The following is a 23551-nucleotide window of genomic DNA, read 5'->3' on the forward strand; positions in this document are numbered from 1 at the left end:
TTATCAAATGTATTGAGCAATTTGTGAAATTTCTAGAAGTTACCTTACCTTTAGATTTTGTTTTGTTTTGTTTTAATCAAAATTATGCATTGAATTTTATTTAAATATCTTTTTGATAACTGTTGAGAATTTATGTTTATACTTGACCCATTGCTGTAATTATATCATTAAGTCAACCTTGTCAATCCTAGGATAAGTCCCATTTGGCCTGAAAGGATTATTTTAAAAATATTTTTAAAATTAGATTTTACTAGGGTTTAGGATTTCTTTCTTTATCCATAAATGAAATTGATCTTTTCTTTTTTCTTGTTTATTCTTGCATGTTTGTGTATGTGTTTATCAATCCACTTTTTTCCTTACTCAAAGATATTGGTTCCAGAACTCTGTGCTATACATCCAATTCCAGCATCACTTTGGAGAAAAGCAGTTTGTCTCCCCAGCATACTTTATCGCCTTCACTGCCTTTTGACTGCGGAGGAGCTAAGAGCCCAGACAGCCAGTGATGCTGGCGTGGGAGTCAGAGCACTTCCTGCAGATTTTAGGTACGCCTGGACCATAGGTCATGTAATCCTATTTACAGTGGAACTGAATGAAGTTGAAATTTTACTTTTCTATAAAATAATTTTTAAAAGATTATAAGAAAACCTGTGTATACAATGCATGAAATAAATGCATTGTGTACTCCTAAATAAAAATCTGTATGCTGGATCATCAGTCCTGTATACTTGTCAAGTTATAAAAGGACAAGGGTTCCTAAGATCAAAAATATTCATTGTTTCTTCAATGATGAACATTGATGCGAGAATGAAGATTGTTAGTTCTTTTGAAAAACCAAATATATATTAAAGAGCCATTGCGGCAGTATGTTTTTTGTCTTCATTATTTTCTTCCTAGTAAAGTTGCTGCATTATAAGGAAATTATTTTTTTTAGCCCCTCAAATTAATTTTGATTATTTGGTTCGCAAGACCAAGATGTCCTAGAGATTGAAGGGACTTTAAAATGTAATAGAAATAATGACAACTCTGTTTATTAAGTACTTACTACAATGCATCAAGCACTCGTTGAAATGCCATGGCCTATATTGGCTCATTTAATCCTTAGGACAGTCCTGAGGTAGGAATTGCTGTTGACTCCATTTTGAAGTGTGGAAACTGAGGCACAGAGAAGTTATGTAAATTGCCCGAAGTTACCCAGCTAGTCAAGGGGAGGACCTGGGATTCCAACCCAGGCAGTCTGAGGCTCTGGGTCTCCACAGGCTGGCTCCAAGATCATGAATCATCTTCACCACTATACTACCTGGTAGAATGAGGGATTAAAGCAATATGGGAAATCATGTTCCACTTTATAATTTACATTGTGCGGAATTCCAGTAAATGTTAGTTCCCGGTGTGGAAACTTGTTTTCCCTACTAAAGTAGGAGTATATTTATGGGGATCTTTATTTTTTTATTCAAATTACTCTTGCTTTGAGCCTAGGCCTTTTGAAGGATCTGATGAAAATTATCAAAATGTCTTTGCAGATACCCTAACTTAGACTTCGGGTGGAAAAAATCTATCGACAGCAAATCTTTCATCTCAGTTTCTAACTCCTCCTCAGCTGAAAATGATAATTACTGTAAGCACAGCACAATTGTAGTCCCTGAAAATGCTGCACATCAAGGTGCTAATAGAACCTCCTCTCTAGAAAATCATGACCAAATGTCTGTGAACTGCAGAACATTATTCAGTGAGTCACCTGGTAAGCTCCAAATTGAAGTTTCAACAGATCTTACAGCAATTAATGGTCTTTCTTACAATAAAAATCTTGCCAATGGCAGTTATGATTTAGCTAACAGAGACTTTTTCCAAGGAAATCAGCTGAATTACTACAAGCAGGAAATACCTGTACAACCAACTACCTCATATCCCATTCAGAATTTATACAATTACGAGAACCAGCTCAAGCCCAGCGATGAATGTACTCTACTGAGTAATAAATACCTTGATGGAAACGCTAACACATCTACCTCAGATGGAAGTCCCATGCTGGCCGTGCTGCCCGGGCCTACGGAAGCTGTCAGAGTGCACAAGGACAGGCTGGCTTCTGAGCAGAGCCCTTCTGTTGGGTACTCCCCCAGGACCCTGGGCCCAAACCCTGGACTAATTCTTCAGGCTTTGACCCTTTCAAATGCTAGTGATGGATTTAACCTGGAGCGGCTCGAAATGCTTGGTGACTCCTTTTTAAAGCATGCCATCACCACCTATCTATTTTGCACTTACCCTGATGCTCATGAGGGCCGCCTTTCATATATGAGAAGCAAAAAGGTAAGAAATGAGAATTCTTTTGGTTTGAGCAGTTAGAGTAAGTATTCAATGTGCCTGAAAATGGTTTAATGTGTTGGATAGTTTAAATTCAGACGAGGGGAAAGTATTTTTCCCAGAGATCGCTATACTGGACAAGTGCCACTGTCCCATCATTCCGCCAGGGCCAGCTGAAGCCTCTGGCAGTTGACATGAATCTGCTGTTTAGTGAGGACGCACTCAGGTTTGGGGGGTTAGCTGATCTGCATGTGCCTTATTTATTGATGGGAATTCAGTCCTAAGGAAACCATATACGCCTGTTTGAACATCTAGATGCAAAGGGGATACGAAGGACACAATAGTCGTTCAGGGAGCTTGTGCTTTTGTTTAGTTGAGTTAAATTTTTACTTGTGGGGGTACTACCGTGGCATGCATGCATGAATGTATTACGAGTGGAGGGGCTCATCTTCAAGGTTTTGGAGAGCCAGGGAAGGGAAAGAGCAGTAGAACTTCACAGAGCTCAGTTGCACTCCAGTGGGGTGGTTCTGATACTCAACTTCGAAGTCAGTAGTGCTTTACAGCCTGAGAGGGGATGCGTTCTTAAACTTAGTTGCGGAATTAAGGCTTAAGAAAGAAAATTAATGAAAGTAAAATATTTAAATGGTGATAAAAGAGGTGTTACAAGGCAACGCGTGCCTTTTGAGAAATAATTTACAAAGCTGCTAATTACTGATAAGCACTTAAAAGAAGGAATTCCACCTGTGATCAGGCAAGAGTTGAATGGTAGAGGTCAGTTTACAGTTCATAAACAAAATGAACGATGACGAAGCATGTGAGTGCTCAGTGAATAAGCCTGTGGCAGCAGTCAGAAGTGTGGCAGTATCTGAGAAAAGATTTGAAAAGGTTGGTGGGGTGAAGCCATATTGTGGAAGGCTTCGAATGCTAAGCTAAGGAGCTTGCACTTATTTTGAATGCCATAGGCACAGTTGAAGGAATTTTGAGTGCAGGATTATTAATATTAGTATAACAATGTTTAAAATAATTTGGTAGCAGGCTGCAGTGTGTGTTGAAGTGCAAAAACTGAGCTGAGAGATCAGGTAGGCCTTTGAAGAAGTCGATCCATAAGCAGAAAATGCTACCAAACTAGAGTTCTGGCAGTGAGGGGGGGGCCAAGGTGAGTGATATTTCAGAAGAAATAATTTTAGCTAACACGAAGTGCCTACTCCAGGCACTATTCTAATCACTTCCCATGTATTACCTGATTTAATTCTCATTATAATTTTGTGAGGTACATACTTGTATTATCCCCTTTTTATAGATAAGGACAGTGAGGCAGGAGAGGCTGACTTGCCCAAGTTCACATTGCTCATAAGGGGCAGAACCCAGATACCTGGCTTTAGAGACCTCACGCACCATGATACCAACCCGCTTCCCACATTACTCAGTAGCTCCAGGCACCAGACTGAACATTTTACAAGCATTATCTCATTTAATCTTCTCAACGAACCTCTGAGAGGACATGAACTGTCCTGTCCCCATCTTGGCAGCTGAGAAAACTCATGCCTAGAGAGTTTAACCAGCTCAGCTCAGGCCAGGTCACGGAGCCGGACTGGGGCAGTCGGGAGGGCGTCTGACCCTGGAGCCCACCCTTCCCCACTCTCCGTGCCTCCCAGTAGATTTCAGATGGAGACTGGTGAGGTTCGGTGGACAGGGAAGTGGGGCAGATGGGAATGTAGGATGTCAGGGCTAGGGTTACGGTTTTAGCCTTCGTGAAATGCAAAGTGGAAATGTTCACTGAAATGTCCCAGTAATTGAGAATTTAGAATGTAGACACGATTTGGGAGTAGTCTCCGTAAGGGTGGTAATTGAAGCACAGAGAACAAATGAGATCCAAGAGGTGGTTGTAAAAAGAGAATATCAGAGATTAAGGCTGAGTAAGAAATAAATTATTTTGTATTATGGGCATACATCTGTTTTTCTTGCGCAGAAGCCTTTGATTCCTTCTGTCTTTACTAGAAAGAGTCACAACTTCCTTAGCCAGGCCTGCTGGGCCCTTGTCCGCTTACACTCTCCCCTACGCCATCGCGTTTCCCAGCCCCAGGCTTGGAGCCTTCGTCCCTGTGGTTTCTTCTCACAGAATCCCCTCCCACAGCTTGACTTGTTGAGTTCTGCCAGTCCCAAATTTTGTCTCATGTAAAGTCTGTCTGCAGTTTCTTTCCCATCCAGCTGACCACTTCTCTGTCAGCTTTGACTGTGATCGTCCTCTCATCCGCATCCCGTGGCACTTTCTCCTCTCGTTGGCATTTGTGGTGCTTTGTTCTCTTAGTTTGGAAAAGGAAACTAGCATTTATTTTAAGCTAGTTTATTTATTTCATGCTCAGGCAGCGTGGGAAAGCAGTTCTGCACGTAGTGAGCATCACGTGTGCTCTCTTCCCGGCCAGCTCAGTGGTTCGTGAGGACGGAGACCCTGTCCCGCCAGCTCTCCCTGGTGCCTGGCTGCCAGCCTTTTGCATGGGAAGTGCCTGGGTTCCATGGAGAATGGCTCCTGGAGTGTTTAAATGGAAAAGGAATCCAGTTTTTAGCAAATGAAAATGAAGTTGATTGTGGACTCTAGTTTCTAAGTGAAAACTAGACAGAAATGCACTGATTTGAGCAAATTGGGAGGAGATTCAGGTATTAAAAAAAACAAATAGACCAGAGGGTAAAAAATAAAGCTGTTATATTGCTGTGAATAAACAAATGGAATTGTTCTTTAACCTTTTGCTCTATTTTTAAATGGTTGAACAAAAGTATCTTGAAATGTTATCCAAAATGAAGGAGGATAATATTTGAGAGAACACTACAATTGAAATTACATTTGTGGCTTAGCTCTGTTTAGTGCCAGTTTTCACTTTATGGATTGAGTTTATAACACTTTCCTCCCATATTTTACTGAGGAATAGTGACATCTTGACTTTTTCTTTGAGTTGTTCTCTGTTCTAATAGCTCTGGTTAGTAGTTTGCATTTTATATCACCAGGTTGTGTTTTCAAAAGTTTGAAATTGTTCTGAACTGTTTTTTCTGACTTATTTATAAGGAATTTGTATATTTATCTATATAAGTTTTTTGTGATCTGTATTTTATGTTGAGAAAACATTCATCTGACTACACTGATGGATAGAGGAACTTGGGAATTTAATATTATTTTCCTATTATGACTAGGTAGAAAAACTATACAACCCTTATGTTGGTGACCAGTTATAGCAACGTGTTATACGTATTATACAACATGAAGAATGTACAGCTACGGATATAATAACATGCCTTGTATGGATTCCCGCAGTGATCATTTATGGATAAGTGTTTTATAAATATTTTCTGCTAAAGGTCAGCAACTGTAATCTGTATCGCCTTGGAAAAAAGAAGGGCCTGCCCAGCCGCATGGTGGTGTCCATATTCGATCCCCCTGTGAATTGGCTTCCTCCAGGTTATATAGTAAATCAAGACAAGAGTAACACAGATAAATGGGAAAAAGAAGAAATGGTGAGTTTGGGGTAACTAGAGGGCTTTCTTAATATTTTTAAAAATATTTATTTTGTGGGAAGAGGGAGAATTTTGTTCTATTAATTTTTTGTTTTCTTTCCATGGCATGTTTAGGAAAGAGTAGATTGTTTGATGGTACTGCATTAGTTCCTTTGAAAAGCCTTAATTTCTTTTCATTGGAATTCAGTAGCAGTGTGGTAATTTCGATGGAAAACAGTTTCTATTTTTATCGCCTTCCTTTTCCAAAGGCAGAAGTGTATCTGATGTTGTGACTTACCAAAAAACAAACAAAAACTCCTAACATAATTTACAGTTATATACTCTAGTTTATCATAAATTCTTAGCTCTGTCCAGTGAAACAAGTTTTCAGTGATCCATGTCCTTTTATCTGTAAAATAGTTACTTTCAATGAAAGCTTGCTTATGCAGCTCAGGGGTTTCTCAGTTAGGACTAGTTCTCCTCTTGTTAACTTAAAAAAAAAAAAAATCATTGTACATAAAAGTTATAGTTTTCTGGAAATAATTTAAATCTTGCGAATGACTTAACAAAGGCTCCAAATATTAGCCGCAGCTGCTTCGTTTTCTCCTGTCTTGAAGGCCACCAGAGGGCACCTGGGAGGGCCTCTGAGCTCTGAGAGCTGCCTGTCGTGGGCGCCCGGAAAGCCAGCTCCTCGGGCAGTTTCGTTTCCCGGAGATTTATTTCTCATTAATGATAAACTGGCATGTTGTTACTTCATTTTTACTTCATGCCAACAGTGAAAATACTGTTTCTTCACAGGTTATGTTTCTAAATGTCATAACTCTTTATGTCTTCTTTCTAACATACATATCCTAGCTGTCTTGTGTATTTCCAGATAGCCTACTGATTTTTTTACCTATTTTATTGAGTATATTTTAAACACAGGTGTTATTTGGCTTATGTCAGAAATTGAACTTCTCTGGAAAAGCATCAAGAGAATATTTTAATACCAGTTGTGATCAGAAAAAATTACATGTTATTAACTTAGAAATAGGTGTGAGTTTTGAGGGCTTTAGAGAAAATACTGCATTTTTACTAACAACATCCCAGTAACAATTACCCTTCTTTGTAAATACCTTATCAGAATATATTTAACTTTTTTTTTTTTAAATTGTAACATAAAGGTGACATTGGCATGGCATTTTGGTTTTTGTTTTAAAATGTTATTTTCCTTAATATTTCTGATGACTTGACAACTTTGGTTCTTAGAATATTAAAGAATATTGTTCAGATTTTCATTTATAACTTATACTTAAATAGAAATAGGCCCTTCCACTATACTGGAAAGCAATACAGTGTGTTTTTGGCTTGTTCCATGCCTTTCCATTCCTCTGCCTCTCAGCACAGGGGTGTAAGTGACACCTCTGCACACCAGTGCCTCTTAGGTGAGAAGGTGAAAAGCCCAGTTGAACTGTCCCAGAAAAGGGTTTGTGTGGCTGTTGGTTTTTTTTAAGAGTTTGGAATGCTCTTGGAATCATTTAATGAGGTAGAACCCCAGTTATTTCACAGATGAAGAACCTAAAACTCAGATGCATGAAATGACTTTTGCCCAAGATCACACAGCTTATTAGTGATATAAAACTCAGTCCTTTGTTTTTTTGTGTTCTGCCAATTTTAGCTTATTATAACATTTACTAAAACTACATAAAGTTTTTTTTTTAATTTTTGAAAAATCGTCCAATTTTTTAAGTTGCTGTTTGGCCTGTTTTTGTCTTAAGGATCAAACAGTGGTCAAAAATATTTCATGTTACCTTGTAAAAGTATAGGGTTTTTAGCAAGACAGATTTCGTTTGATCCATGGATAGTAATTGAGTTCTGTGTTTAGGAATTATTATTTTTAGAAGTTATGATTCTTTATGCCCCAGCTTGTTAGTCTAAAAAGAATGAAGTAAGTCTTGCTGGGATATATATAGACAGGGCAAAGTGATACCTAAGTTTTTTGTTTTTGTTTGTTTTAGTTCTTGGAGATCTGCCACTAATTTTTTGGGGTGTCCTTCGTGATTCTTGAAAAGGTTTTATAAATTTTTTTTAGTTAAAGAAATGTAAAGGTTTGTAGTTGTAGATATATGGGTTGGCTCACTACTATTATTTCTTTCCAAGCAAAGAAAATGTTTGGTTTTTGTACCTTTTCTGAGTCTGGTTTAATGAAGTATTTGCAGTATTTTAAAAATGCTTAACAGAAGGTTTGGAAAACTTTTTGTCAGAATACTCTGGAAAATTTTTGTAATCAAAATGAAGCACACCCTCCTGCCTTTCCCTGCCCCCCCCCTTTTCCTTCGTTGCACAGCAGAAATTTGGCGTCTTTCTAGCATTGCAAAAAAGTTACATCATTACTGAATTTGAGCCCATTATTAAGGTTGTCATTCACAAATAAGCTTTTGCTAAAGAAATTGGAATTAGCAAAGATCTTCTGACAGAAATTGGATTGTTGTGTTTCATGTTAGTCTAAATTTTCTCCCGTTCTTGTCAGTTATGCTATAATCTGCTCCCCTGATTACTGTAGCTTAGAGTGGAAGGGAAAAGCATAATTTCTCAAATTCATAGCTTAGTTCAGTGATCACTCATATTTTTCAAGCTAAGCAATTTAGTTTTACATTGTAGCAAATGTGCTTTGATTTGAAGTGGAAATACAGACAAAAACGTAATTATAAAACCTTGATTGTACATTTTTTATGTTATAAAGATTTTAAAAATAGTTTTATCACTTTCATATTATACTTTAATTGCAAAGATAATACTTCTGCATCTGCAATTTCATTTTATTAATTTGAAAATCTTTTTAAAAATCAGGTCACCACCTTTTAAAACTCTTGTCAGCAAAATTGAAGAGCTCTGTGATTGGTGCATGAGTGCTTTTATTGTGTATCCTGCCATAGTCAGAATTCTTAGCCTAAGTTTTGCATCATGGACATTAATTTTAACTTTATATCCAGCAACAAAATCCTTAACTTAAAGCTTCATACTGGACAAAGGCCATTTTATAACTTAGAAAATGAACATTCAAAGAACATGTTTTACTTTGTTTGTATGATTAAATAACTTATTCTAGGTTAATTGAAAACAAATGGCCATGATTTTAAAGTTGCCTTTTAGTATTTGTGGTTGTCATTTGAAATTATCCATAACCCTTGCTTTTATTGAGTTTCCAATCCTTTTAAAAACAGCAGTTATGTCTGCCTTCCTTCCCCATTCCCCCTCGTTTCAGACAAAAGAGTGCATGTTGGCTAATGGCAAACTGGACGAGGACGACGAGGAGGAGGAGGAAGAGGAGGAGGAGGAGGAGGACCTGCTGTGGAGAGCTCCAAAGGAGGAGGCCGATTATGAAGATGATTTCCTGGAGTATGATCAGGAACATATCAAATTTATAGATAACATGTTAATGGGATCAGGAGCTTTTGTAAAGAAAATTTCTCTTTCTCCTTTTTCAACCACTGACTCTGCCTATGAATGGAAAATGCCCAAAAAATCCTCCCTAGGTAGTATGCCATTTTCATCAGATTTTGAGGATTTTGACTATAGCTCTTGGGATGCAATGTGCTATCTGGATCCTAGCAAAGCTGTTGAAGAGGATGACTTTGTGGTGGGGTTCTGGAATCCATCAGAAGAAAACTGTGGTGTTGACACAGGAAAACAGTCCATTTCTTACGACCTGCACACTGAGCAGTGTATAGCTGACAAAAGCATAGCGGACTGTGTGGAGGCCCTGCTGGGCTGCTACTTAACCAGCTGTGGCGAGAGGGCTGCTCAGCTTTTCCTCTGTTCATTGGGGCTGAAGGTGCTCCCGGTAATTAAACGGACTGATCGGGAAAGTGCCGTGCACCCGACGAGGCAGAATTTCAACAGCCAACAAAAGACTCTTTCAGCGAGCTGTGCTCCTGCTTCTGTAGCCAGTTCACACTCTTCTGTATTCAAAGACTTGGAATATGGTTGTTTGAAGATTCCACCAAGATGTATGTTTGATCATCCTGATGCAGATAAAACACTGAATCACCTTATATCGGGTTTTGAAAATTTTGAAAAGAAAATCAACTACAGTTTCAAGAATAAGGCTTACCTTCTCCAGGCATTTACACATGCCTCCTACCACTACAATACCATTACTGGTAAGGAGCCCCAGGACCAAACTTCCTTATCTCTGAAAAGGAGATATGTTTTTTTGTTTGTTTGTTTTGTTTTGTTTTTAAAGATCTGTGCATGTACCTACTCAGGGCTTAATTTGCATGTTGGGGGGAGGAAGCAAAAGAATACAGAAGAAAGAATTTTATTTTTTTCTTCATCTTTTTAGGAGCAAGTATTGCTCCTTAACTTTGATAGTTGAGGTTATAGCTATCTTATATACTGGCATATGTATCATTTTATATGCTTCATAGTTAGAGAAATTTGAGCCTTAGTATTTTGCTGTGCTTTCCTTTCCCATTTTATCCTACCCAAGTGTCTTTCTCATGCCCATTCAGTGCTGCTTTTGGTTCTTGACTTATTCCTGTAGTCCAGATGTATTTCCATACCCTTTATTGTCTTTCCTGGGCAAAAAGGCCTCTCTCTTAGGGACCTTGTGAATATAAAGATGAATGCATTAAAAGAAACTGTTTCACAGGAAGTTTCCATTGCCCTTGCTCTGACTCTGCTGTCATCATCCACCGTTCATTGTGCTCAGTGTTTTTTCCCCTCCTTCATTTAATGGGCTCCCAGTCCCATTGGATTAGAAGGGAGACTAAGCCCATAAAACCAAATTCAGCTTCGTCTTGTGAAACAGAGCAAAAGTCTGTATTTTTGCTTTCTGGATCAGAGTAATTAAGTGCTTGAATCCAGATACCAAAAAAAAGCAGAATGTTTTGCTTTGTGTATTTTAGTTTGCATAATGAAAACGATCCAGGTAAGATGATTAGAAAATGTAAAAACCAAAAGTGAAAAATTATCTGACTGGACCAGAAAGACTCTGGTGAAACTAAAGCCTGTTATTCTTTGAGGAGAAAAAAATGATGTGTGGTTTTCTACTACACTGCCGTGGAGGTTAAGAGACCTGGGTTCAAGCCTGTCTCAGCCACTGCCTCTTAACTAAATTGGTTTCCTGGGACAAGTCACCTCATCTGTCCCTGACTCAGTTTCCTCATGAAAAGAGATGATTCTTTTTCATCACCGTGAGAAAATAGATGTTGACTAGCATTGCTAATTCTTTACATTTTAACAAACCATGTCTGCCTAAGGTCTTTGCTCGCTCCCACAGTGCTTCTTTCTCAATTTCTTAGTACATGTCAAATTCAGTGTTTCTAGTTCAGGTTGAGAAGAGCGTCTTTTATTGTCACCCTGTGTAACATACATAACCCAGGAGTGGTGAGGAGTGCTGTCACTTACGACACATTCCCGAATGTGGGAGAGACAGTGCGTAGTGATGGCAGCAGAGTGAGAGCATGTGGGAAGTATGTGTGCAGCATCTGCTTTACCCAAAGTGATGACATGTGGTGGAGACTTTGAGAGTAATGCCCCCAAGCACCTGCCTGGCCAGCACGGTGCCAAAGGAAAAGGGGTCCGTGGTAATGATGTCATCTGGGAAATGTTTTTTTCTTAATAAGTGTTAGTCTTTTGGCCACTTAAAAGTTTTATGATCTCTATTTATGTACAAGAAATAGACTTAATTTGCCATTAAATTTTACTTTCCAGAGGCTCTAATTTTGTCATTGAGGAATATATATGAAAATGAACTCAAAAGTTGAAATGGGTTTGGGGATCAGACTTTATATCAGTTACGTGTGTAAACAGTGTAAGCGTTGCACAAGCTCATGGCGCCCCCTCTCTCAGATTGTTACCAGCGCTTAGAATTCCTGGGAGATGCGATTTTGGACTACCTCATAACCAAGCACCTTTATGAAGACCCGCGGCAGCATTCCCCAGGGGTCCTGACTGACCTGCGATCCGCTCTGGTCAATAACACCATCTTTGCGTCATTGGCTGTAAAGTATGACTACCACAAGTACTTTAAAGCTGTTTCTCCCGAGCTGTTCCACGTCATTGATGATTTTGTGCAGTTTCAGCTTGAGAAGAATGAAATGCAAGGAATGGATTCTGAGGTTAGCGCTATTTAACCATAGGTTGAATTCAGTGTTCAGTTTAAAATAAGCCATCCCACCAGGGGTCTTGATAGTTTTAGAATTTGGACTGCATGGCTGTGGTACCCAGCACACTGTCCTCTGGGGAGAGCCGTGAATGGATCGCACGCTTTTAGTCTTTTTAGGTAGAATAAACCTTTCCAACTGGGGCTGCCCGCACGATGGTACATGTGGGCATTCAAGTGAAGGTGAAGGGGGTTTTATTCAGTTATTTCCAGTTCTTGTGATTAAGACTTACAGTCTTGGGGCATGCCAGACTGCCACTTCTCCCCCTCCTCCCCAAAGTAGCGTCAACTTTAGTAAAAGTTCAGTGTGGTTTATTCTGTTTTTCTTTCTTTTTTTTAATGGACCAGAAATATTTGCTAATATCTCAGGTAAGCATCACAAATGTACCTTCTGCTTCTCTTTGAAATGGGAGAATCTCATTTGAAAACAAAACTTTGAAATTTTTAACCATCGGAATTTGGGAGGTTTCTACAATGAGTTCAGCCAGAGGTTCTTTGGTGATGGAGTTAATTCTAATGTGTTTGTGAACTATTTTGAATTTTTTGTGGGAAAGGATATTGCTTAGATCTTTCCGTCTCCTCCGACCCGTCACTAGTGTTCATCTGCAAAGCTGTGTACTCGGAGAGCACTTGCATTTTTCATTCTTACCGTTCAAATGCCTATGATGTTCTTATTTTTATCGATTTCTTTTAAGGAGTCAAGGAATTTATTCATAACTCCAGTGGCCATTTTAATTGTTCTTTCTTACTTTATTCCTTCTTTTTAAAAAATTGCACTAAACCATTGCTGAGAAATAGTGAATGTCCTTGACTTTCTGTGAGAAAAGTGAAGAGTCTAGGTTTTGAAGTGATCTTAAGCAAAGCCAGAAGGCAAAGGATCAAGTGCTGTTGACTGTGCAGAAGCTGTGCTGAGCAGGGGAAGCAGAGGCAGGGCTCTCACACTGGGTTTTCAGCCCTGCAGACTCTTCTAAGAGGAGGGATCTGAGTTGGAGCACAGCTAGCAGCAGGATGAGGAGTTGGAACCATCTCAGACGTAAACAAGGATTATTTCTAGTCTCCCTCTTTAGAAATATGTAAGCTTAGAATTTGAGGAATTAGCTAAAATTAGATGCAAGTTCTCTTTTGAAGCCAGTAGGGCATACTAACTTTGAGAGTTTTGTTCATTCTTTTCCTTTCCTTTGTTTATATAAACATATAGAGAGACATTATAAAAACTCATTGGAAATGTCATAGCCTGGCTTTTCTAACTTACATTTGGTCTTAAGAAAGCCCATCTACCTCTGTGGTCTGTAGTTTTCTCATCTGCAAAGGGAGAGAGTTAAACCTATTAAGTTCTAAAATTCCTTTCTAGCTCAAAGCCTGGCTATACGAACAAGTATCTTGTTTTTTTTTCTGGTAGAGTGAGCATTATAAATGTATTATATAGAACTCTGTATGGCTAAATAATGTATTTAGAAGTTTCTATTCCCACCCTTTCTCTTTATTTGTTTCACAAGTAGTTCATGTTTATTTTAGAAAAATAAGAAAATACAAATCAGCAGAAAAAAAATTAATGCTATCCAAATATGCTACTCAAGAAACAACTTATGTTAACATTTTGGGATGTGTCTATTGTTTAGATATCAATATATATAAAATACAGGATGGAATGATACCAGGCATGGTGTATTGTAATTTGTTCTTTTTGCTTAATATATTGTGGGATGACTTTCCGTGTATTGATTGGCATCATGCTTGTTAATAGCTGTGTGCTAGTCAATATATAGCCATACTGTAGTTTATTTAAACAGTACTTATGGCTGGATGTTGAAGTTTTTTTGGTTAGGGCTTTAAATAAACAATGGATGTGATAAATATGCTTATACATCATTACCTCCTTAAGATACATTAAAGAGTTATGAACTTATAAAGGGCTTTTGATACATATATGAGTTTTTATTCTGTTAATTTGATTACCTGCTATGTGTCAGGTACTCTGTTATAGTGAGCCAATATTAAGTGGTTTAATAAAAAGGAAGCATGTAGGAAAATATCTTCCAAATAGAACTTCCTGCCAAAAAAGTAGCAGTTTATACTCTCCAAAGAGTGAACACCCCTGCCAGCACTGTACTAATAATTAGTATTATATTCTGTTTAATCCTTGCCAATCTGCTACAGAGTAGAACTGTTTTAATAAACAGTTCTTTGATTGCAAGGGAATTTGAAAAAGTTGTTTTTATATGTTTATTGACTATTTCTAATGCTTTGTTAAAATTGTCTTTGTTTTTATTTAGAAGTATTATTTTTGCTGGGCAATGAGAATACTAAATGGGTAGGAAGATTTTTTTCTTTTCTTTTTTTCTTAAGAAGTTTGAAAAAAACTTTCATATATTATTTTTTTTGAACTAAGATAATGTTTGTGAAGAACCCATTACAGTGCCTGGCATGTAGTAAGTGTGCATAAATGGTTGTGATTGTTACTTGTGTTAAAGAAATAATAAAAATCCTATCGAAGAAAAGAAACATACCTCTGAGGGCTGCCTTTAAAAATGGCCTTTTTGCGTACAAGTAACTTTTTTCTGTGTAGCTTAGGAGATCTGAGGAAGATGAAGAGAAAGAAGAGGATATTGAAGTTCCCAAGGCCATGGGGGATATTTTTGAGTCGCTTGCTGGTGCCATTTACATGGATAGTGGCATGTCACTGGAGATGGTTTGGCAGGTGTACTATCCTATGATGCGACCGCTAATAGGTATCGTTGGCTCCCCTTTGGAAGACACTGAAACAAAATTAAAGACGCCTTCAAAGATAGTATTCCCATTATTCTTTCATTTTGCTTAACAGAAAAATTTTCTGCCAATGTGCCCCGTTCCCCTGTGCGAGAATTGCTTGAAATGGAACCAGAAACTGCCAAATTTAGGTAAGCAAAAGCATGGAGAAAAATGAACTTACTTAAAAACAAGGGGGGAGAAGCTCCCAAAGATGCCATAAACTAGTGATTTTGAACAGTATTTATACTGTGGCATGCAATTAGGCAGATTCCATTTGTAGTCTGATTGCCTTTTCTTTTTCTTTTCATAAAGAAATGCTGAATTCAAGCAGGAACGGCAGCCCTGTCTGTCGGTGACATGTAATAAGTCATAATACACGAATCGTTTGTGTGCTGTCAGCTTGTACATGGGACTGTTGGTCTGGGAGTGCATGCTAAATGCTGATTGACAATAATAATAAATACTTCTGACTTCTCATTCGAGCTGTTTGGATTTTTTACAGCCCGGCTGAGAGAACTTACGATGGCAAGGTCAGAGTCACTGTGGAAGTAGTAGGAAAGGGGAAGTTTAAAGGTGTTGGCCGAAGTTACAGGATTGCCAAATCTGCAGCAGCAAGAAGAGCCCTTCGAAGCCTCAAAGCTAATCAGCCTCAGGTTCCCAACAGCTGAAACCCCTTTTTAAAATAAAATAAATTTTTACAAAAGGCAGATTTAAGGGAGGAAATATTTGAATTGAAAAGAGTGACTTTAAAGTCGATATTGAGCTGTTGAGTGGAATGAATTGAAGACAGAATTTAAAGTTTGATAACAAGATAGATAACAGAATAAAACATTTAACATATGTATAAAAATTTTGGAACTAATTGTAGTTTTAGTTTTTTGCGCAAACACAATCTTGTCTTCTTTCCTTGCTTCTGCTTTGTTTAAATCACAAGAGTGCTTTAATGATGACATTTAGCAAGTGTTCAAAATGATTATTGACAGGTTTTTCTTTCTTTCTTTTTTTTTTTTAATTTCCATCAGCTTTGCTTAGTGTTAGAAGGCCAAGGAGCTTAATCTAAAACAATCCCTAGATTTACGTAGAGTACTCTTAAATTCCCTCAGTCTGTGCAGTGGTGCCAGGCCGACAGTAGGTGACAAGGCGAATAGACGGATCTGGTTTGCGAGAGAAGCAGTGTGCCAGTGATGTCTTCTCTTTCCATGCTGTGTTGTGTGAGGTGATGCTCCCGACCACTGTGGCATTTAATAGTCAGGGACAGATTTTTGGATTAACATCAACTCGCATGTCGGGGAATCAAATTTTAGTTTTCTTATGCCACATAGTCTTGCATAAAACAGATTCTTGCCTTAAAAGTAAAACCCTCATGGATCGATTTTAATTTGTGATCTTTTTGGAACAAACTATTTTACATTCCCTTCATTTTATTATGCATTAGATGTTAAGACAGCGTGGTATTTACAGCTCACTAGAATAGTTGTAACTTATTACAGTAGTATACTAGACTTTCTGTCATGTGTGTACTGAAGACATTTAAAAAACCAGAATATGTAGTCTATGGATTTTTTAAAAAACACCGTAATAAAAATGGTCTTTGGCTAAATACCCCAGTTTTCCTGAAAACCTGCTAGGTAGTTATGCTGATGGGAAGTTTATGGCAAATAATTTTGCCTTATAGGCTGTTGTTCTAACAAAATAAACCTTAGACATATCACCTAAATATGCTGCAGATTTTATAATTGATTGGTTACTTATTTAAGGAAGCAAAACAGAGCACCTTTACCCTTAGTCTTCTCTTATGAGTTTCTTACTGTACTTTGCGCAGTTGTGTGTGCATATTTCACCTACCCATGCTGGGCTCCTAATGTGTGGAAGTTTAATGTTGTGATAAACTGCCATAATTTTGATACATCTGTGATTTAGGTCATGAATTTAGATAAACTAGCTCATTGTTTCCATCTTTGGAAAGGGAAAAAAAAAAAGACATTTTTAGGCATTAGCCTAAGTTTCTTAGCTAGACGTGTAGGCACTCTTCACTTAAATACCTCAGTTCTTCTTTCCTTTCGCATGCATTTTCCCCCTGTTTGGTGCTATGTTTATGTATTATGCTTGAAATTTTAATTTTTTTTTTTTTGCACTGTAACTATAATACCTCTTAATTTACCTTTTTAAAAGTTGTGGGTCAGTCTTGCACTCCCACCAAAATACTAGTAGAGGTTTGCTGCAGTTTGCCCCATTAATTATGCTTGAAGTTTAAAAAAGCTGAGCAGAGGTGTCTAAGATTTTCCAGCACATTATTCTGAACTTGATGCTTCATGAAGTGCTTCACTTATGTTTTAAATTACAATTGAATACTGTACTCTGGCTTTATCTGCACCTCCCACCCCTAAAGAAACACCTCTCTGCTTGTGCACACACAGAAGTCTCTCAGCTCCAGCTTTCTAAGGTCACCTGAGTGAGGGGCAGATTAAGCTTCTCCAACATTAAATTTAAATTAAGACCTGAATTACTAAATGAATTTTTGTTAACAGATTAGGTGGACTTGTTTTTAAAATATTTAATTCTGATTTGAAACCTTAGGTTTCTGTTTACTTTTTGAAAAATCTCAATGTATGATATCATGGCAAGTTAAACCAAGCAATTCTTGGATTATATAACTGTAAACATGTACAGTTAACAAGTCAGACTGGATATGAATTTTATTTGTGAGGGTGATTTGTAAAAAAGTTATATCACAAATCTTGATAATTTATAAACTACCTGATGCCAAGAATGGAGGGTTTTGCATCACATCTAATGCCCTAATACCAATGCTGAGGGGTTCTTTTGCCTCTTGGCGCCAAAATCAGATTGTTTCAGTTATAGTTCCCATTGGGAGAAAAATGCCTCAATATATTTTGTAACTGTAGGAAGAGTATTTTTTGTTAATACTAACAAGTCCAGACTTGGATACGATTAGGTTGTACATTCTCAGGGGTTCCAATTGCCTGCTACCATTCGAAATGTTTTTATCAACAGCAAATTTTAGCTATTTCATTTTTTTTGTTGGAGAAAAAAAGTGGACTCTTAATTTGTGACTCACATTTTGAAGAATTCTACAATCCCTGGATACTAAGTTAAAAAACAAAAAAGATGAGTTAGACATATGAAGTGGTTATGAACAGTTTTGTGCTGCTGATTTTTAATGCTGTAAACTTTTCCCTGGTTTAGCTTGTTGAGACGTTTTGCATCTATCAGTTAAGGGAAAAAAAAAAGTCACCCTGTATGTTGTCCCTCTTTACGACTGTGTGTGTCATCCTTTTGTTCCTGTGATTGCAATGTGAGTGTAACACGCAGAACCTCCTAGTGGGGAGGGGGCAGGAGTGTGCTGAAAGCACGCGTGGGAAAGAATGGTGGGGTGAATCTTGAAAAGCAACTGCAGAAGTTCCTTATGCTGATTGTGTGGAGGTTAGTTGGCATGAACCTTCATTGTAAATGTTTTTATTTCTTTTATAATGTCCTTTTAGCAGTCCTAACTCTGCTGCGTTTTGTAATAGCTTTTTTCCCCTCTGTTCTGTTCATGGAGCACAGATAAGCACTGCACTTGGTACATGCTTTACCTCATTTCAAGGAAAATATGCTTAACTGAGAGGAAAAATGTGGTTTGGCCTTGCTGCTGTTTTGATTTACCGAATTTGAAAAAGATAATTATAATGCCTGCAATGTGTCATATACTTGCACAACTTAAATAGGTTATTTTTGTCTGTGGCATTTTTACTGTTCTGTGAAAGTATGACAGAGTTGTGAACTGAACTCTTAATTATGTTTCAAAAATGTTTGTTACATTTTTTTCTTTTACATTATGTGAAGTGATTAAATTTAGAATGACCTCTAACACTCCTGTAATTATCTTTTAAAATACTAATATTTTTACTTTCTTAATAATAGCTTTCCCTCAGAAAGATTCAAATACCTGCCTAAATAGCAAGAGAATTGAGGCTTTGGTTCTGTTGGTTCAGTTTGTAAATGCAATTATTCACTCAACTGTCAGCCATTTCAGTCATTCCCCACAGTCTGAATGCTGAGTGCAGAGCACTCGAAGTCCAGACCTGCCACAGTTCAGTCTTCAGGCCCAGTTGATTTAAAACGTTGTATCTTGCTCTGTTAGGGTAGCTAATCCTTTTACACAAAATTAAAGCCACCAGACCAAGACCTTGATGTCTTCATTTAAACTGCATCTGAAATTATGTTAGAGCTCGTCTTTACCCCGTTTGCATGATCTGCAGAGAAGAAATTCAGTGTCATGTTTATTACCTTAAGGTTATTTTAATTACATTCAAATAGGTATATTTTTTCAACCACTGATTACTTTTCAGGAATTTAATTGTTTCCAAATAAACTTCTTTATTTTATATTGTACATGAAAAGTTTTTAAGCTATGTTTAAGACCAAGGATATTAAAATGATTATAAAGTTGTTGGGGATGCCAGGAGCACTATCTAGGGAATTGGCATGGAGTCCATTAGCGGTGAAAATGAGCTTTCCAAACTAATGGTAAATAAAAATATTTTAATCATTAATTGTTCTTTTTTCCTAGTTCATTTTTATTTGGACGTCAGCAAGACAATTTAAATTTTATGGACATACTCAGAATTCACTGTAGTAGCAGGTTGCATTGCAAAAATGCAAAGGTGAACAGGAAGTAAAATTTCTGGTTTTTCTGCTGTAAATAGAGTGAAGGAAAATGACTAAAATTGAGTGAAATTAACAAATATAATTTGATTGACAATAAAATACTTACCATCTCATGCTGCCACTGTTTTCTTTAAAGAACATGATGTAATTCATCCCTCCAGTCATTGTGCTGCAGAAATGTGCAGTCTGCACCTGATGGGCCACCATTTCCTTGCGTCGTTTTTTGTAATATTCATAGCCAAGTGAATCTCCAATAAAGTTATGGTCTGTTCACTTTGTGTCCTTTTATCTTTTCTTTCTTTCTCATTTTGATGCAGCTCAAATGGGTGAGAACATTTGAATCATGGTAGCAGAAATGATCCTTAAATTTTTTTAATTCCGTGGTGAATCATATGAAAATATATGGTTTAATGTAAAATTTTGCTGTTGGGTTACATGTAACAATTGTTTCTTGTTTTGTTTTTTCCTTTTTGAGATTTAAATAATACCGGTGTGTTTTTCTGAAATTCTGCCACGATGAGCGATGCGTTCCAGGTTCTGGGTTATTAAGGATGCATTTGACACAGTCCTTAACTGAAGTTGGTCATTCTGAAATCAAGTGGAGAGAATGTTCAGCTTCCAGGGTTAGGACCCACTTCCAATATTGTTGCTTAAGAAAGAATTCTGTTATTTCAAGCTTTTCACCCAACTTTTTGTAACTCAGTAAACTTAAGTGCTAAAATAGGAATCACCTGGCTGTGGGAACAGGCTGGTACATATAAATTTCTCTGAATAAGAAAAAATTTAGTTTTCTTTTTTAAGAGTTTAAACTTACCTCTTCCCTTTTCCTCCCTCTGACTGCTCCAAACTCAAGGAGGAAAATGGATACATATTTAATCCTGAGGAATTTGGCTAAACGCTGCGTGCTTGTGCGCGCTGGTATTACTGGCCACGAGTTCAGTGCATAGTCCCAGCCTTCCCGCCAGGCCCTTCCTGCCCCCGCAGGCATTGCACGCCCAAGACTAGCAGTCGCTCCCTTTGTGTCTCCCTTGGCTAATAAAAAAGAACACGGCCCTGCCACGTGTATCATTCTGCAGACCATGGTGTGTGTGACAAGATTCCAGATGGGATTGACGTTTTTTTCTTTGTGCAGATCCATAAACATGATGCATGTTTTAGGTGGAATGGTAAATGCTGGTCCTCAGCTGGCTCGGATGTGTGCTGTCACTTGTCCTCCCAAAGACACTCGGAGCCAGGGGGTTGAGCTCAGGAGGGAGGTGCAGACCAGCAGAATGCTCTCGGCCTGTCTGGAAGGCAGTTGGCAGAGCCCTTCGATGGTTATAGTGCCCCAGGGTGGACATGGTGCTCCGTAGGCGGCCCCTGTGCCCACCCAGCTGCCAAAGCTACAATCCTAAGGGTCGTCCTTGGATCCTGACCTTCCCTCATGTCCTGCACCCTGTCAGTCCACCAGCAAATCCTGTTGATTGGCTTCCAAAACAACCTAATCCCACTCCACGGCCACCATGCCGATCCGACCACCATGACCTTTGCCTGGACTAGGACACAGCCTTCTAAATGGTCTTCCTGCTTCTACTCTAGTCTCCATTCTCTGGCCAGAGTAATCGACTTAGAATAGAAATGGAGACAGATCCAAACTCCTCCCTGGCCTCCAAAACCCTCTGCGATCCGGCCCCTCCCTCCCTGCACTCCGGCTGCACTGGGCTCCTGGCCCTCTTCACCTAGCTCAGTCTCAGTGCATAGACTCCAGCCTCCCGTTGGAATCCGCCTGCTCCAGCACTGCCTGTGTGAGCTTGGGCAAATTGCTTCATGGTTCTGATACTGTTCACTCATCTGTGATAGTGGGTTGTGAGGGTACAATGAATGAGGCGGCTAAGGCATTTAGTGTAGGCCTGGCATGGAGTGAGTAAACACCCAGCATTAACGCTGTAACTGCCTTCGGGTCTTTAACTAGCGACCCCCAACTTGGCCTGGCTGGCTGGCTCGTTCAGGGCCCAGCTTAACTATCTCCTCAGAGAGGGCACCCTTTATTAGTGAATGTAAGGCACTTCCTCCCCCGACACTATCACATTGTCATCGTGGCACTTGTCACCACTTTTATTTAGCTGTAGAAGGTGAAAGAAAGGTCAGTGAGGGTAGGATCTTGTTTTGCTGCCTGCCCCCAGTAGGAGCTGAGTGTTGAATAAATGAATATGTACGTGCAGTTTTCTAACCCATTGTGGCTAAATTAAACCTTGAAATTTGGTGCCCCAAATTACGTTTTTCCGTTTGCAGTCACCTTCCGGTGAAGGCGCGTTGGGAACATCACACATGCACGAATCTGCCCTTTACACTCAATTATTCAAAGTCTACTCTGAACTCTTTGCCCCCTGTCCTAATTCGTGCCTCCCTCTCCTTGATCTTAGGCCCCAGGTATGTGGGTTTGGCATTTACACTTGGCTTGTCCTGACATTTCAACCAGGGCGTTCTTAAAACTCCAGTTTTTCTGGATGTTCTCACCCATGTCTCCTCTAACTCTAGAATTTGATCACGACTTTGGTTCCATAGTAATCAGTCTCCTTGCCCTTCCCTGGATCAGGGAGAGGATTTGCAAAGAGATATAATTCAATCTCAGTAGTGTAGGCATTAAACTTCTTTTTCGTGTATATTTCTATAGGGAAGACCATGGCACATGGTTTAAAAAATCACAAATATACCTCAAACAATACCACAAGGTCTACAGTGGAAAGTATGTCTCTTCATGCAGTACGTTACCCCAAAGGCAACCACTGGTAAACAGTTTTGAGTATTTTTTTGGAGATATTTTACATGCACAAATGAATGCCGTCCACTTTTAAATGATAGCATACTGAATACACAGTGCTTTTTTAGCTAACGTTTGAGAAAGTTCACATCAGATCTGCCCATTTTTTTTCTCTAATAACTGCAGTAAAACAGAGTAAAATGCATAATGTGCACAAGTCGTAAGAATACAGCTCAATGAAGTATATATAAGTGTGAGTGTGAACTTGTAAAAAGTGCCAAGTCTGCTACATGTTTTACATGTTTTATACCATTTAGTGTTCACCACAATTATGAAAACAATTGTTTCTGGAAGGAAGTCGAACATAGAGATTCAAATTGAGAATTGGAGTCAGACTGCCTGGTTCCCAGCACTGTGTGACTTCGGGCAAATTGTTTAGCCTCTCTAAGCTTCATTTCCTTGTCTTCACAATGGGGATCAAAGCGTCATTCGGATTAGGTGAGAGTTCATGTGCAATGCTGGGTGCCCTGCCTGGCACATAATAAGCACATAATAAATATGAACTGTTACTACAATCCCCATTTTACAGATGAGCAAAACAAGGCATGGAGGAGTGAAGTAACTTGCCTAAGCTCACAGTAGGAGTCAGGGCTGGGTGGTGTCTCCATATCCACCTCAAAGGAAGAGCTTTTCACCATTATGCTAAGTTTCTCCAATTTATGTGGGTTTTCTGAAATAAAGGTGGAATTAAAGCATTTGTGCATGTAAGTATGTATGTTATAGACATTTCAGGTTGAGAAGAAGACCAGATGGTGGCTCCTTTAAGAGGCAGCAATAGCTGGGTTGCTTTGCCCCTTTGTTTTAACCCTAGTAGCTCATCTCTCACTTTTACAAATAAATAAAAGATCCATAGTCTCCCTTGTTAGATGAGACCTAGGGTTAGAATCCAGTTACTGTTAGCAATTCACATTAGCTTGAAAAATTGGGAACACAATCAGTGGCCAGGTACGGGTGTGTAATGAGGTGAGTTACTTAACACAAGTCTTGGTAAGATAAGCCATCAGTACCCCATTTTGTATTATACTCTGCCCAGTCCACCAAAAAGCAAGCTTTTGTTTTAGCTCTTTTTTTCCCCCTGCCTGCTTTTGCAGTCACTCCGTTTTAAAGAAAAAGAAAAGCCCCTTTGCCTCAGTAAAGTCATCTCTGAGTGTGTTAGGAATCATTTAACAGGACTAATAAAAGTGAGGCACTTGATCAGGCGGTTTGTTGAGGAGGCGACTTCAGGCGGGTGGTAGCCTTGGCGTGGCTCAGTGTCCCTGCGGTTGGTGGCCTGGAAGGGAAGCCTGTGGGTCCACAGGCCATGGTGGGTGAGTCCAGTCCTGCGCCCTGACTTAAACTTGGCTTTCAACTAGCAGTCATGAAGTCAAGTGTCTAGTGTTCTTTCGTGTCAAAGCTAGTCTTGC

At 38.8% G+C, this 23551-nt stretch overlaps 1 protein-coding gene across 3 annotated transcripts in view; it reads left to right on the forward strand.

The window, feature by feature from the left end:
- DICER1 (dicer 1, ribonuclease III) overlaps positions 1-19621 on the forward strand; it is a 78779-nt gene extending 59158 nt beyond the window's left edge. Inside the window, exons 22-30 of one of the 3 annotated variants that reach the window (XM_037831955.1) lie at positions 367-542; positions 1521-2304; positions 5647-5802; positions 9026-9923; positions 11617-11885; positions 12278-12298; positions 14496-14658; positions 14751-14826; positions 15180-19621. In XM_037831955.1, the coding sequence (XP_037687883.1) occupies positions 367-542; positions 1521-2304; positions 5647-5802; positions 9026-9923; positions 11617-11885; positions 12278-12298; positions 14496-14658; positions 14751-14826; positions 15180-15345 (2709 nt within the window). In that variant the 3' untranslated portion in view covers positions 15346-19621. Of the gene's footprint in view, positions 1-366; positions 543-1520; positions 2305-5646; positions 5803-9025; positions 9924-11616; positions 11886-12277; positions 12299-14495; positions 14659-14750; positions 14827-15179 lie in introns of those variants that run through there. The other 2 variants (XM_037831956.1, XM_037831957.1) reach the window with 2 other exon arrangements.
- Positions 19622-23551: the final 3930 nt, after the last annotated feature.

This window comes from Choloepus didactylus, chromosome 4 (assembly GCF_015220235.1).
Source record: "Choloepus didactylus isolate mChoDid1 chromosome 4, mChoDid1.pri, whole genome shotgun sequence".
NCBI lineage: Eukaryota > Metazoa > Chordata > Mammalia > Pilosa > Megalonychidae > Choloepus > Choloepus didactylus.